The 16,933-nt window shown below is 39.6% G+C and overlaps 1 protein-coding gene across 1 annotated transcript in view; it reads left to right on the top strand.

The window, feature by feature from the left end:
- The window catches only part of GALNTL6 (polypeptide N-acetylgalactosaminyltransferase like 6), a 451,816-nt gene extending 435,604 nt beyond the window's left edge, over nt 1–16,212 (top strand). The window contains exons 10-12 of the mRNA XM_069855784.1: nt 1,173–1,289; nt 8,769–8,918; nt 15,138–16,212. Of these exons, the coding sequence (XP_069711885.1) occupies nt 1,173–1,289; nt 8,769–8,918; nt 15,138–15,305 (435 nt within the window). The 3' untranslated portion in view covers nt 15,306–16,212. The remainder of the gene's footprint in view (nt 1–1,172; nt 1,290–8,768; nt 8,919–15,137) is intronic.
- Nucleotides 16,213–16,933: the final 721 nt, after the last annotated feature.

Genomic DNA, 16,933 nt, shown 5'->3' with positions numbered 1-16,933 from the left:
AGAAATTTTTCACAGAAAGGGTCATTAGGCACTGGAACAGGCTGCCCAGGGAGATGGTTGAGTCACCTTCCCTGGAGGTGTTTAAAAGACAGGTGGATGAGGTGCTCAGGGACATGGTTTAGTGGCAGATAGGAATGGTTGGACTCAATGATCCAGTGGGTCTTTTCTAACCTGGTGATTCTATAACTATGATCATTCAGGATTACAAATGTAGCAGGCCATGTGATACGTATTGAATTTGTGCATATCTCCATGTAAGCGGACTTTGACTACCCAGTTTCAGTGTCATTGACAGGGAAAGTTTTTTAAGAAATCTTCCTCATCCATGGAGGTGTCTAAAGGGTTTTTAAATAGCCCAACTAAGGTACTCAAGGATACACATGTGTGTATTTGCATAACAAATTTGAGATTTTCCTCTTTTTGGTGGCAGTGGGCAACCCACTCCTTTTCAATCCAGTTCTCCAGAAAAATATACATGGCAGCAGTGGTACATAACTAGTATGGCTGAGAGTCACAGATTAATTATTACTCAGCTGCTTCAGACTCAGAAATGAGATTTGCCTTTTAAGTATAAGTTACACTGCAGAGTATTTGCAGAAGGCATGCAGACAGCACAAGGAACCTCCATGGGTAAGCATAGTTTCAGTACAGATTTGTTAAGTGCTTTTTAATTTTATGCACTTTGGGCACTAATCTGTGACCTTATATACAACAGTGTTATTGTGTCAAAGTAAGAACAAGCATTGAAACAAGGTGTGCCTCTGTGTTCAAGAAATAATGCTCCAAAGCCTAGGACAGACTCATACAGAGATCATTTCCTTTTAATGCACTGTTCTCTCTTGCTCTGGTAGCAGGGGAGAAGCAGTAAGACCCGGCTTTGAACTTCTCAGGCTTTTTTTTCTCTTAGTTTCTTTCCATGAAAATATTTCATACAGATCTACTTTTCTTTTGTTAAGCAGAATATTTCAAACTTTGCTGCTTCTGAAGCTGTTAAAAAAAAAAGAATTGTTTATTCCAGGATATGGCTTTCTATGCTGTAAAAAATAAGTCCCACCAGTCTTATGTACTAATGGTCAGTTTTGAGCCATTCAGAGCTAAAATCCTAAACCCCTAATGTTGGAACCTCTATTCTGCACCCTTGTTTAATGTGAAATGTTGCTGTGGTTTTGTAGATTCGAAATGTGGCAGCCAACCTCTGTGTGGACAGTAAACATGGAGCCACAGGGACAGAGCTGAGGCTAGACATCTGTGTGAAGGATGGCTCAGAACGGACGTGGTCGCACGAACAGGTATTTTAACTGCAGAAAGAGAAAAAGCGGGCTAAAATCTTTTCCAGTTTCTAAACATTTCTCTGAGGGATTCTCCTTTTCCTAAGGCAGATCAGGGTGTAGAAACAATTTGTGAGTGATTGCTGACCTTAATGGCTTTTACAAAGTGCTCTTTAACACCACCTCAGAAATTCCAACCACCATCTGGACTGTGTATTCTTCTTAATTTCCAAATGAATTGCAATGCTCAAAGAACCTTGGTTGCTCCATTCTCCACCGCTGTGTTATGGGAACATGTTAATTTTGGTTCAGTTAGCTGAAAATATTTTAAATATAGTACCTGGGTTTGCACAGCTCTAATGGTTGTCTGCTTCTATGCTTTCATCTCAATAAGTGTCATAAACCATCATATTTAAAATTCTTATGAGGCATAAGTGAGATAAATGAGTAAAAGCTAGAAAGAAAGTTTCACAAAGACAAGTGATGATAAAGACTCAAAAAAAAAAGCTTTTATCTAGGTTGGTTAGGTAGAAAAATGTTGTACTCAGGAGTATGGAGGGAAAAAGCTCTGATTTGTACTCATTGTGGCTGTGAGTGCCTTAAGAAAGGGATCTTGACCTACCGGGTGTGGGTCTGGCCAACATGAACAAAGGCAATCTAGATGAAAAGTCTAACCTAGCTATTTATTAGCAATTCTAGTGAACCTGTCTTTCATGGGATGAGGTAGCAGATTAGAAAAAATTCCTAGTGCTAAGGAGAAAAATTGACCTGGCACACTACACGTGGTACTCTGTAAAAGCTTAAAAGCTCAAGAGAGAGGAGTTCTGAGGGGTATTTGAAGTGCTGAGGTCAAGAATTTATTCTCGGAGTATACTGAGAAATGCATGGGGAGAGGTATGAGAGAATGAAATGGAGGAGCTGAAGGATGATCACTATTTAGGTAAGTGTCAACATGGGATAAAGAAAGGTGCTGAAAGAAGGCTTCTTTACATAGCTAACAAAGATACAACACACTGACAGGATGCCAAGACTAAATAAATAGAATCGGGTTTTGTTTGTGTAAGACATCCAGTAAGTGAAGGAAGTTATATGGTCCAGACTAGATCATATCAGAGTGGTCTCTCTGGCTTTAAAATCTGCAAACATAAAGAGCTTCAAATCCTCCTTTAGAAATATGGAGTCCTGACACTGCCGGAGATGAGGAAAAAGAAAGGAGAGGAGAAAACAAGATGAAAAGGTGAGAGAAGAAAAAATTTTAGCAGAGAAAGCTGAAAAAAAGAAAGGCTTGAAATATCCTCTGAAAGAGTAGCTCTTATGAGGAGGGCAAAGGGAAGTAAAGAGAGAAGGAGGCTGGAGTGGAATCTGTGCTTCAGTGTCCTGCAGTGTGCATTGCAGTATTTGGGATCAGACTCAAGATCTCATTCTATAGTAATGATAAAAAATGACTTCACTAGAATAAACAGAGTTCAGCTAGCACAAAAGGACTTCAACCAGCCAGTTACTCAGAGCACAGAACCAGAACTAGGAAGCCTCAAGCGTGTCCATGCTTGACATGTGCCCAAGGGACAACGTTAATGATTTCTGCCGGGCTATTGTGGAACAGCATGTACCTTCTCACTGCACGATAGCATGAAAACACTGCAAGGGAGCAGCAGAGCCGTACAGTTGCATTAGGAAGGTTTTGCTAAGATTCAAGCCATTTCATCCAGTTTGCTGGAGAGTGCAGTGTCTTTCAGGACTGTGGTGGAGGGGCCGGAGGGGGCAGTTTTCCAGGCTGTTGAGCACTGGAACAGGCTGCCCAGGGAGGTGGTTGAGTCACCATCCCTGGAGGTGTTTAAAAGACAGGTAGACGAGGTGCTCAGGGACATGGTTTAGTGGCAGATAGGAATGGTTGGACTCGATGATTCTAAGAGGTCTTTTCCAACCTAGTGATTCTATGATTCTATGATTCTATGTAGGCAGCAGAGGGAGCTCCGGACAAGCGGAACGCAGAACAGAGCCAACGGCAGCCTAATGAACAGTTGACTGTTAAAAGCTTTTTCATCCTCAAAACAATCGGTTGCCTTTGGTTTCCATTCGTTTGATGGGGTTTTTTGTGTTTGTTTTTTTTCCCCAGGAAGTAGCGCTGCATTCAAAGGTTGTTCTTCCCACTGATAGGGACACAGTTACCTATAGTCTATCCACCTGTCGATATAAATCCTAGAAATCATGCGAGAAATGTTGAAGAATCTTTGGAGAAAAAAAAACCAGGGTAATAAATAAAGAAAATTGTAGTTCATTTATAGCTACAAATAATACATAAAAAGATAATGGTATTTATTATAATAAATAAATAAATGTCATTTCACTTTCTCCTAGAAAGGAAATTTATTTTCTAAAACTTAGAATAGATGTTTTAGAAGAAAGATTATTTTATCTCTTCCCTTGTCAGAGAAGGACCTGGTTTAGTATCTACTACTGTGTTACTGGGCAGTTTCTTATTTGCATAATTTTAGTAGTGGTAATACGCTATTGGTTTCTGGATTAGTTTAAAAAAAAAAACCAACCTGAATTATACTCAAATATTCAGACTCCTGGTATGAGATACATTCATCTGGCTAATAGATTTCAAGCATGACTTTGTGCGAGGCCTAGATTTTAAAGATACCACTTAAGAAGTAAAGGAAAGAATTACAGAATCTCATTAACTAAAATGTGAAGCGAACAAGGTCATAGGTCGTGCTGGAACTCAGAATTTCTATCCCACTGGAAATTACAGTATGTGCAAAGTATTTCATCCAGAGGAGAACCTTTCTGTTTTCCTCTAGAAAAGAAATTCTGAAAAAGTTTAATTTTAGAAGATCAAAATATTTTGGTGATGGCAGGGCTTGAGGGAATTGTTCCATAAAAAAGGATGGCATCCTTATCCCCCTTTTTCCTGTAGTTTCCCGCAGCCTACAGTGGCAACACTGTGCATGCTGTGTTAGTACCTGGGCTTCTGCTACTCCAGCCACAACCACCCGGCAAGCAAATTCTGTCTCTATGCTGGTGACAGTTAACAGAATTGCAAAAATTCCCACAGAAGTATGGGCTAGGTTGGTATATTTTGTTGGAAATTTCTCAAGTAATTCTCTGTACTTGATCCCAAAGGTTGCCTGATCAGGAACTTTACCTGTAGTGCATGTCACAGCACAGTCTAATGAAACATCTCCCAAGGAGAAGGGATGGGATCTTCCATTTGCACCACAGTAAGATGTTAAGATTAACTTTGTTGAAGAGTGTTTGGAAAGAACTGCTGAACACAGAACAAACCTCCAGAGAGCAACTCTTTATTTCTTATGGCTTCTTGAGTTTGTTCTCTATGTGATTCCTACATATGCCAGTAGAAACTATCAGTATTAATGAAAGTATCAAGCATTTTATTATCATATTTCAAATACCATGGATTGACACTGAGCTGGTCACGTAACTTCTGGTATAAATTTACAGGGAGATCAGTGGCAAAATACAATAGCTTGATGTGATCAGTGCAGCAGGTATCAGTGCTGATACTAGGTAGAGATATGGTCCAAAGTGCCACTTGATTCATGTGACACTACAAGGTTAGGAATTAGAAGCTGACCATATCAGAAGCCATGTTGTGGGGTGCAGCCCTTTAGCAGCCCCCAGGAGAAGGAGAAGACCTTTTGCCCAGGGCTATACAAGCCCCAGCAGGCAAACAGCAGACAAGACGCTTGTGGTGCACTTGCAGGCTTTCTGGTGAACATGAGAAGGATGGAAATCAGGATGAGTGTCACTGTGGTTTCTGGAAACTTCCCTAGAATTAAAAAACAGAGAGGAAGTAATGGGGCAGGAGGATGGCACAGCACAGGATTCTTCCCCCTCTCTTCCCAGAGCTGACTTCTGGCTTCAGGGGAAACTGAGGCTCTGCTGTGGTGATAACCAGCAGCAAAGAAAAATGACAGGCATTATTCTCTCTTCTCAAGTACCTCAGCCTGGTCAGGGAGGTGGTGGACAGGCATCAGCTCTAACATGGCACAACAAGTAGCCATACACCCTGCCCAGCTCTTCCTTCTTTACCTGGAGGTATAGTTCAAATCAGAGCCCAGTGTTAAAACATGGCATTTCATCTTTTTGTAGGGCACTGTGTGTGTCCACAGCACCAGATGATGGACTCCAGCCATGCAGCAAGTAATTGAACAATGCTGTCAGGCTGGGAAGCACTAGTGATATCAGAAGGGCCTTTGTCTTTTAGATAGTCCCAAGCCAATGGCCATGTCAGGCAATCATTTTTCAGGCCCTGTGCCAATTATAAATGAATCTCCAAAGCTGTGTTTGCCCCAGTCACTGTGTGACAGGGCTAGGCTGAATTAAAAGCTAGAGCATGAGGACTGAGGGGTTGCTTGTTTGCAAGGGCAGAGGATGGGGCCATGTTTTACAAGCTCTGTGGTATGAATGAAGGTGGAGCAGGAGAATGAGAATCTGCTAAGCCAGGACGGAGAGTTTCTTGGGTGCACCAGGGAGCAGTGAACAGCAGCCCTGCAGACTGAAAGTGAAGATCCACCCTGCTGTTTGTTAATAATGTGTCTGGAAATTTAGCTGCAGCCTTGTTTCAAATCAACAAGTAGGCAGGAATGAATGAAGGGTATAAAGCTTAGGGAAAAGGGAAAAAAAAAATCCAAAGTGACAGGTGGCAGCAAAGCTGAGCATTATGTACTCAGGACTTCAGCTAATAGCATATAGCATTGTCGCACATTATGCAGAGAAAATATAAGTTTTGTATTAGCCACTGTAGTGTTAACTAGAGATTATTTACTATATAATGGAGGCTAGCACAGAATGATGAGATTGGAAGTTCCATACACCTTCAAATTTTATCTGTAAGTACAAGATTTTAATATTAATTTAGTATATAGAGACGTATAACCCTTTTTCTGATTTTTTTCCTCTTCTCCCTTCTGGTCCTAAAACTGTTATTCTGTCCCAACACATAATAGTATGAGTAGAGAGAAGCTGTAGTCATTGACTTAAAAATTAAACTGATTTACAAAACAGGAAGCTAAGAAAGAGGAAGAAGAATCTGTGCTAGTCTAAACATCGAGATCTAGTATTACACAGATCCTGGTTTTCATTGGAAGGGAATAAAAATCCTATGTTACCATGTCTTGACCTTCAAACAAGACACAGCCCTGGTGCTCTTCAGTAACCACACAGGAGTGGGAAGGGCATAGGGATGCCCTAGGTCAGTATGATCTGATTTAGAAGCTAGCTTGAGATCTTTCAGGTGTACCAATGCATACAGTGGGGTACTAATCCTCAGGCCAAGGTCCAGAGAGCAGTGGGAATTGGCCCATCAGCTCACCAGTCATACACAGAATGAGGAATTTCAAGAGCCACACACTGATAATCACAGATCACAGGATCACAGAATGTCCTTGAGTTGGGAGGAACCCATAAGGGTCATCATGTCCAATTCCTGCTCCTGCACAGGACAATCCCAGTATTCACTCCATGGGGCTGAGGGTGTTGTCCAAGCACTTGGAATATTGTTAGACTGTGACTGCTTCCCCGGGGAGCTGTTCCACTGCTCCAACAGCTGAAGAAGCTTTTCCTAATGTCCAGCCCTCCCCTAACAGTGATAGCGATGAGGGTGAGAATATCACAGAACCACTCTTCCACACCATTCCTCTAGGTATTTGTTATTCATTACTTTGAGCTCTAGGTTTATTATTCATCTGTAGAAAGCTAAAGAGTAAGAGAAAGGAAATGGCTTTTGTTGTTTTTTGCTTATAGGAAAATCATGTCAGGCTTCTGTTTTAATAAAGAAGCAGCAGCATAGCTTTTTTTTCTGTACCAGATCTTCTGAGTTTGCTTGTAAAATGATAAATTATCTTTTTAGGGAGTCCGTGATGCCACTTCCAAGAAACATGAAGAAGAGTGAGAAAAGACTTAACCTTTTAAAAAGCAGAAAATTATTTGAAATGAAGTTAAAGCTGTCCACTGCATTTTATTGCAGATAAACTAAAAATGCAGTCTCGGGGGAAGAAGAAATAAGCAGGATACATGGGCAGATGGAGAAAATACTGTCTAGAAAACCTATAATACAGAAGTAATATGGAGTGACAGCAGCTAATAGAGAGCACAATGGCTTACAGTGAGACACATGCAAAACAAGGGGCAAATATTCAGATCTATGCTTGTATTTTGTGCCTGCAGGCTGAGGGAAATAGTAGCAGCTCTCAAATGTGGCATTTGGAAGATGGCACAGCATTAAAGATGAGTATTTTTACAAGCTGTGTCTTTTATAAAGACCGTGGGAAGAAGATAGCTATCATAATGAAAGGGTTAAATCTGGGAAATGCAATTGAAGTATTCAGGATCAGACCCATACAATAGCAAGCTTCAGTTTGGATTTGTAGATACTTCTATCAGGTAACATACACACCGCAGGGAGCAGGGTACTGGGACCAAAACAATCTTGAGATGAAGTAGGTACGGTGCTGGAGGCAATCTGAGCACAGTATGGGAATCTGCTTCTCTGGATAATGAGCCTGTATGCAGTTCCATGTGAACAAACCTTCACTTTCTCAGTGTTATATTCTCTTTATACTGTGGAATATAAAAAGTCAGGGACAAAGCCAAAGAATGGCAATGGTGCAAAAAAAAAGGGCGGGGCTAGGGGTGAGGGGTGGAAATGATGACCACCCCTTTCAGCTTTCAGCAGAACTTCTAGGTAGCAATTTGCAACCTGCAACCTGTTTTCTGCAAAGATTGGTCCACGGGAAAGGAAAATGTACTCTGTATCTTTATATTTGGTGCTGTGAGACCTGTCACCTTCATCTGATGATCGAAAGACTGCAGTGTCACAGCATCATTTCAGACAGCTGGTGTCAGATTGAGGATTCCTCTATTAACTGTGAGCCTCCATGATTCCTCTCAGCCAGTGAAAGGGCTTTTACAAGCTGCCTGTAGCTCATAGGTTTTGCAGTAGAAAGATGAAGATCATTTAATGTCTATTTTGGGCGGGGGGGAGACAGTTGTGAGAGGATATGCCAACAAGTGTCCCATGTAAACAGAAAGAAACTGTTCACTAAACATGGGAAAGATGCTATGATGGGAAGATGTCTCCAGGTAGCCTCTTCAGACCCAAATGAGAGCTAGGACAAGTTCACTATCAGAGGCTTTCTGAGTCTTAGGCAGTTGTAGTCCTAGTGCACATGAGTGCTTCTTCTGCTGGCATAACTTCAATACAGCGCATCCTCTCTTCTCTCCACAGAACTGTGTCGCCAGAGACTTTTTTCTTCCCTGCCATAGGGATTGTGCTTTCCTGGGAGATATGCCACATAGTCACTTTAATTAAGGCAATTAATTTACTTAATCATAAACAAACAGGATCTCATTTAATCAGCAGCTGGGATATGTGAAGTAGGAAAATGGGCATCAAGCTTTGTGTGTGGTTTTAAATGTTTGGGGTTTTTTTCACTAGTAATATATCGCTACATTGTCTGATTGTTTTTCTAGCTCTTCACCTTTGGTTGGAGAGAAGACATCCGCCCTGGGGAGCCACTTCACACCAGGAAGTTCTGCTTCGATGCCATTTCACACAGTAGCCCGGTCACACTGTATGACTGTCACGGGATGAAGGGAAACCAGCACTGGAGCTATAGGAAGGTGGAGTCACTCTGGGGCATCTCAGAGGTTCAGACTGTCTTGAGACTATTTTCAGTTTAGTGCAGGCTTCTGTTTTCCCATCAGAGAAATTTTGTTTTAAAATCTACACGCTCTTATTCCAGTTTAATGTTGCGGTAACCTCTCTAGAGTTCGTTCCTTTTGAGTGTTCAGCCATTTAGGCCAAATTTAAAAGAAAATGGATGATCCGGCTCAGAGGTCATCTGTGTAGAGTCTGTTCCCTGAAAGGTGTTTTACCATTCTGGCACTTCAAGATGCTTGTGTCATTCTAACAGAGGCACTGTTGGAAATAGTTTTATCCAACATGACAGCTGGAAGAAATGCTGCTCATGAGTTAAATATTGCTATTTACTGGGTTAAATATAGTATAAATATAATAGTTAAATATAGTTAACTTAGTATAAATATAATAGGTAAATATTATTAATAGGGACTATTCATAGAAGCTTGTGGTGATAGGACAAGGGGGAACGAGTATAAACTGGAAAGGGGCAGATTTAGATTAGACATTAGGAAGAATTTCTTCACAATGAGAGTGGTGAGGCACTGGAACAGCTTATCAAGGGAGGTTGTGGCTACCCCATCCTTGGAGGTTTTAAAGGCCAGGTTGGATGGGGCCTTGGCTAACCTGATCTATTGGGATGTCCCTGCCCATTGCAGAGGGGTTCGAACTAGATGGTCTTTCAGGTCCCTTCCAACCCGATTCAATGATTCTATAAGTACTGGTTTACTACATGTTAAGGGTTAAAAATAGCAGAAAAATCTCCCTCAACAACAACAAAAAAAACCCTAACACACACTTCCCCCCACCCCCCCAAAAAAAAGAAACAAAAAAACCGAAACCAATATTAGAAGCACTGCTGTAAGGCCAAAGAAGGCAGGAATTTATAAACTAAAGGTAAGCACTACTTTAATCTGCTAAGTTTCAGCTTACTTTTATAAATCATTGAAAATAGTAGGTCAACCTAGAAACTGTCAGAGCCTCATTTAGGGCAAAAAGTCCTGGTAATGGTCCCAAGCTTTTGTTATTAGTCTTTTTAAATAGTTGATCAGCAAGTTGCCTTGATTGAAAATTTCACTAATAAACTCTATATTCCATGCAGAGTAAAGACATATGCTGAGAATTCCTCTCACACATCTTTTGCTTTTCTGTGACCACTGTGCCTTGCCCACCACCACCACCTTCTTTAAACTGAGGCCGAAGTGCCAGGAATTGGACTTTGCCAGATTAACCTCAATATTACTTTCTAGTTTCAAAGTATATGTAGTAGAAAACTAGTCAAGAACTTTTAAAAACAGGTTTGCCCTGACGCTTTTTCTGAGTGCCTACTTATTAGCCTGTGCCTTTTTACCCTTATTTATGCTGCAATTGGAGATCCACCACAAGATTTTCCAGAAGTGTAGTCCCTGTGAAACTAAGGTATTACTCGTAATAAAGTTAGAATGTACAGAACAGATATTTATAGGATATGAATTGTCATGGCTTTATTGCTGCATGTCTGGCTTTATAATTCCATCATAATACCTTCTTGCTTCAAAACCCTTCCAATTTATCTTTTTGCCTGCCCAAGTTGCAAGAAAGAAGCTTTCACACCTTTAGCACTTCATTGGTGCCTAATGTAGCCAGTTCATAAGACAAAATACAGGTCTAGAGCTGTTCTCTGTAAGGCTCATCACCTTTGACGTGCACAGAATACAGCAAATAACTAAAAAGAAATACATTTGAAAAAAATACACAGTGTGAGTTCTATTAAATCCTCTGCACAACTTCATTTTTCACTTCCAGAAGGCTGACAGGGCTCACATAAAAATTCTCCATGCAAGGCAGGCATTTCTGTCTCAGCAAAAAACATGACAAAATTTTGTTATCATGTAACTACTGACACAATTTTAACTGTAACATCAACCTCACAGCAAGCTGATTAGTTTGTATAAACTTTCAAATTAAGAAATTGCATTGGAATAATAGAATTGTGTATACCTGGATTTCTTTAGGCTTAGTTTTAGTTTGGCTATAAATTAAGTATTTTTGTGTTGTTTCCTCAGATACAGAGTAGATTTACATTAGAGATTTTTGGTGGCACCCCTGTATCTCAAAAATCCTGATAATATGATCCTTGTCTAGTACTGAAAGCATCCTGGCAATAGGTTTTACAGTGTTGCCCCTTCCCCCCCACAAAATAATGTACAAGAAAAGCATGTAATATCAGTTTAACTGCATCTATGCTAGAGCCCTTTATCTAGAGGATGGTATGCTATTAACATTGCACCCTAAATAAAAAAAAAGAATAGCAGTCTGGTTAAGCAAGACATGCCTCCTTTTGAAAACCAGAGAGCAGGATAGCAGCTGTGTTCTGTTCTCTGCACCACTTACAGATGCTGTAGCTTCCTAACACTCACTTATCCATCCTGCCAATAATTCCTCCCATGTTTTAGGAAAAATGACCTTGTTTGTCAGTATCCTGTAGGATGCTTAATAGGAAACATTTTTTACTGTGCTATCATACAGTTCCTATAGAACTAGCAAATGAGAGATTTTTATTCTTTTAAGAATGAATCTCTCTGATCCTTGAGTTACTGGTAAGAAGAAGTTAGGGCTACGAAGTCATTACAGAGCGCTGCAAATACAGTTTGAAGCCAGACACTGTGTTAAGATTCCATATTCTTATATCACAAAAAACCCTGACAACCTGTATTTGGATACTGGCAAATAAAACAGCTTAAATATTTTAGTGGCAAGTAGAATACATTAATATCTTACTTTGGTTAAGGAGTGCTCTTCTCAAAAGAATTTCAGCTTATCCCTATTACCAGCACTTTTTTTTTCTCACTAGAGTGCAATCTCAGAGCATGCAAACTGAATTCTTTTCAGAATAATAAAACCAAAACCATCACTACTGAACATGCCAAAAAGCTATTCTTATTCCCATACTGCTAATCACATATTTGGCTACATGTTAAACTATATCCAAGCAACTATTTGGAAGTCTCGTAAGTCCATGATATTAAATCTTTTTTTTTTCAGGAGCAATCCAAACCAGCCAAATATACCTTTAAGAAATTACTGTAAGAAATTATGGAGTAGAATGAATCCAATTAATATCATAAACACCAATGTGAGTTGGAAATAGAATAAAGTTAGTTTAATACTGGGAAAAAATAATATTGAGACCATAACAGGGCTATGGCATCAATGATGGGAGCAATGTGAGAAATTAGATATATAAATAATTTGAAATTATTAGAGATTTTGTAGAATAGTGGCTTCCTAAACTTAAGGAATTTCCTTGACTCTGAGATTTCTAAGCATGCCAGAACCAGAAACCAACAAAGCCTACAAATTTCCATTCCTTCCAGTGAAGGAATAGACCTCTGGTTTTCAATGTAGCTTTGTTCTGTGTTAATAGGTAATACATTGGTTCTAATAAAGTATGAGTCAATTTATGTGCTCCAGTCCTATTAGTGCTATTTGTAGAGTACAAGTATCCAAAAAGTGTCTGATTTAGTAAGTTTTTCAAAGGAAACAGTTGTGCAAAATCTTTTTAATTATACTCTACTTCTACCCTGAGCCTACTGATTACGCTAGCTGCTAAACTGACAATGTCAAAAAACATGTCCAGAACAGTGTGGTTTGCTCAAACTGTCCTGACAGCTTCAGGGACAAACTGTAAGAGTAAGTTCACTCTTCACACAGTAGGTACATAGATTATTTCCTCAGATAAACGAAGACATGTCATTGTGATAGAGGCTTTTATCATATGGACATCTGTCCTGCTGAAACTGCACTGGGGCTACCAGCTAATTCCAGATAAACTACTGCAGCCACCAGCTGATAATGACTTCCACTTGCGGTTGACCTTGGCTATAGTTACAGCAGTGACCTAGAAGAAATGAAAGGCTCTGTGTCTCATTACCAGCCCCCTGAACTGTCGAGGCCCATTATCTTGTGAAGTTTCTCTTCTGCAAATAATCTTCAGACTTGCCTTCGTGCAGAAGAAAAAAATTGCTTTGCTGTTTTCAGATGTTAGAAAAGTCTCCACAAGAGCTCTTGTGGCCTTTTAATATTGGTGTAAAGAGGAATTCAGATATTTCTTTTGGAAGGTTCTTCTCAGAGATGCACACAACTGTTATCCCTTACAGTCCTGAGCCTGTTCCCAAAGCTGTAAGAGCAGCAGGCTTTGACCTTAGTTCAGTGTAAGCTTGAGATGACAAATTAATAGGCCTTTATATATGGCAAAGTCACCCAGAAGTTTTTCCAGAGTGGTAACTGTCCCTATTCTTAAAAGTTGCTCTTCTCTCCTAATAATCAGACTTTCTAAAAGAAAGCAACAATGCTTCACTCAAAAAAATTCCATGAGAAGAAAGACGCTCAGCTCTCTTCAGAAAGACTGAAGTGTTTTTCATAGCATGCTTTTTATACTGAAGCAGTTTCCTTTCTTCTTGTACTAGCTATCCTATTAAAGCTTCTAGTATTCCAACTTTGGCTTCCTAGTATCTTGGCTGACCCTCATGCCCAGCTATGGTAGAAGGAAAACCAGATGCCACCTTCCTCTGGGGCCCTGCAGCAGGCAGGGCGGCCGTGTCATTGTGTCCTGATTTCAGGCAGTGTGTACAGTCAGCTCCTCCTTACAAGATGAAGTATCCTACCTGCTTGCTTGTAGAGCAAAAAGGAGCATGGCAGAAAGGCCTCTACCCATTTGGTTTAGTCCTGCCTTTTTTGATGGCATCCCTCAGAATTAGTCTTGTGTGTGTCTGTGTGTGTTTACCCACTTTTTGCAGGAAAGGACAGACACTGGAGGTGAAACCCAGTGTTTGTGAAAGGCAGATGTAACACTACCTCCCTCAGAAAGAGCACAAGATGGTTTTGACTTTGCAGCTTTGCATATGTTAATATAAAAAAAAGGCTATTGTACTTACTAGTGTTTCACTTCCACCCAAAATCAAGCAATTTCATAATAACTAATTTTTTTAAGAGACCCTTTCTTTTTTAAAAAGTGGTTTTTAAATAGCTAGTGTTTCTTGTTGACTTATTGAGTTATATTTGGTTTTCTCTTCATACTTCTTTTTTTTAATGCAGCGTAGTTTTAGTTAAAGAGAAGTTTCTGTGACTGTTGCTCAGCACACAAAGCACTTTGCTAAGTTTTTAATCGCTTGCAGTTTGACAAGTAGCTTCTATTTTTTTCTTTTTCCCTCTCACAAACTGGGCAAGCAGTAGTATTAAAATACTGGCAGGCCATGTTTGGCATGGATGGGTTTGCCAAGAATAATCTGAGATTTATTTCAACAGGTACAGTGAATGTACGGTCCCTGGAAACTTTCAAACTGTCTAATCATTCCCACTTCTGTCTCTTTCAAACACTTACCCACATGAACTAAATACATTGAAACTATGCAACTCACAAATACCAGTTGCCCATCTGGATAGTTTCTGTTTTACCAAAGATTCACAGTCAGGTAACTTACAATTTGCTCCAGTTTTGTGCAATAAAAAATAATAAAACTGATCATCACATATATACTTTTTAAAGCAACTTAATCCATGCTTATCCAGCCAAAATCTTCATAGGGAGCTGAAACAGTGTTAGAACTTCCTTCTCATTATGAGAGAGCGCATATTTCAGTGACTGGTCTTGTTGAGGCCGTAAGGAAAATCTGCATTTCATGGGGTGGGAACTAAGATCATCAGTCCTGGGCGTGTCTGTGCATCAAACCACTTCAGTTAATAATTACTTTTTAACATCTTCCTCAAATTTAAAATTATCCATTTCCAGATAGCTTGTTACAGATCATTCTGCCCAGAAGCACAGTAGAAAGTGTCAAAACCAAATCCAAACAAGAAAACTTTCCCTTTTCAAGTTCAGATATCTTAAATAGGGCCCAGGCAAGCACATGATGTGCAAAGATTATTAAAAGACATTCTATTTCTTCATTACATTATGTGGCTCTTAGCTAAAGACCAGAACATTTCTTCTCATTCTTTCTTGAATTCCGGTTTTGTAAAGGATAATAACCCAAAGGAAAAAAAATCACTCCACTCTCAACAGCTTCCTAGTAATAGCTGTGGTTGTTGTACAAGAGCAACGCACAGAGACCACAAAATCATTTCAGACAGGGCTGTGTTACTTCATATTTTGTAAAATGAGAACACTTGCAACGATTTGGCATTTGCTACTTAATTCTATTTTTTTTTCATTCCTGTAGGACAAAACTTTGTTCCATCCGGTAAGCAGCAGCTGCATAGATTGTAACCCAGCCGAGAAGAAGATATTCATGAACAGATGTGATCCTTTATCTGTAACTCAACAGTGGATTTTTGAACATATTAATATGACTGTTCTAGAAAAATTTAACAGCAAGGCCAGTTCCTAGAAAGGAAAAAAAATGAACAGACCAAATTACATACAGACTGCAGACTACATTTTCGCCAGCATCTGGGTCAAAGGAATCGGGAATTAAATTTCCTAGATCTAGGAAGTCTGTTCTGAGGCTTAAGAAAATGCCACAGCAAGAGCCAGCAGGCTGTCCTTGTGGATGTACAGTATCTGAAGAACTTGGCCAAGAGCCTCACTGGATGCTGCTGAGAACTTCAGGCTGAAAATTTCCTTGCTGGTCAAGGGAAAAAAAGAATTGTTTAAAAACTGTTTAAAAGTACTCCAAGTTAATAAACTAAAACAAAATTATAGAGTTTCTCAGGTCTAATCCTGCTGTAGTGAGTAGCTCAGAACAGACACTATAATTCAGGATGGTTATATGGTGTGCATGACGACTACAGCAACCTGAAGAAATCCCAAGTTTGAGAAATAAACATGCTGGTAGAAGAATAACTAAGTCCCAGCACTCCCTAGACAAGATATATGCTCTGTTGACATTCTCTTAATAAAAGGTTGGGTTAAGCAGGTTTAACCCTCAGAACTGCTGCAATTAATTTTAAATACCTCCCTTTTACATTCCATCCATTACCAAAATAGGAATGGTAGAAATCTTAGGGTCTAGAATTACACTGTAGTGAAGCATGAAATAAACTGTAAGGTTTTGCCCTCATATTTCCCCCCTTCTGGAAAAAAAAACATGTAAAGCAATCAAATTTCTATACATGGTATACTTAGCAATTGTGATTCGAATTCTATTGTCACACAAGGTGAGATTTATTTTTTTTTGACAACAAATACAATAGCAGCAGCTGCAGCATAATGGAAGGCTTGCAGGCTAACTATCTTCTGTAAAGGTAAAATCCTTACCAAAGTATAAATTAAATTCAAAATGGGCTGGGGAAAAAAAAGAACATAAGGAGAGCAGGAAATAAGTGCATACTGCATGTTGAACTAGGTTAGTCAAATTAACATTGGTACTCTGCCATCACGTCAAAGTGTGTTGACTCCCTGCAGTGTAGCTTAAAAGATCTTGCAGAGATCTTGCAGTGCTCTTGACGGATTGTAGAGAGGGAAAATGACATGAAACTAGCTGGGTGGTTTCATAGTTTTTGAAATCTGTGAGTGAATGGCGTTGTAGATTTCATGATGGAGGAAACAAGTGCAAATAAGTTCAATGTTACAATATTTTGGTGTTTTCGGCACAGGCACAATTCAGATGAAGAGAGACTTCTGTCACACAGATCATTATGGCCCATGGTGTCCCTCAAAGCTGTCAAGCAGTTGGCATGAGAGGCCTCTAAAATTTTTTGGGGGGAAACTATGGTTTCTCTCAGCAGAAAACAGTTAATAGTGATGCATGGAACATAACTGATAGGTTTGGGATTTTTCAAGGTAAGAGCAAGTATAAATTTATATCAAGTAAGCACGTTGCCTGATTTTGCTTCAAATATGAATTGATAGATGAAAGCACCATAAATGCAGATAGATCACATCCTCTAAGAGGTAGCTGTAACAGCGCTTTCAGGTTCCAAAAATACCATATGTAATTAAGTTGCTTATTTTGATTGCTGGAGAGGTGGCTGACTAACCAAAATACTGATGTGCAATCTATCCTGTTTTGAATAA

The sequence above is a fragment of the Phaenicophaeus curvirostris genome, chromosome 4 (genome assembly GCF_032191515.1).
Source record: "Phaenicophaeus curvirostris isolate KB17595 chromosome 4, BPBGC_Pcur_1.0, whole genome shotgun sequence".
NCBI lineage: Eukaryota > Metazoa > Chordata > Aves > Cuculiformes > Cuculidae > Phaenicophaeus > Phaenicophaeus curvirostris.
Note: the sequence above shows the minus strand (reverse complement) of the source record. Positions and strands in the feature narration are given on the sequence as shown.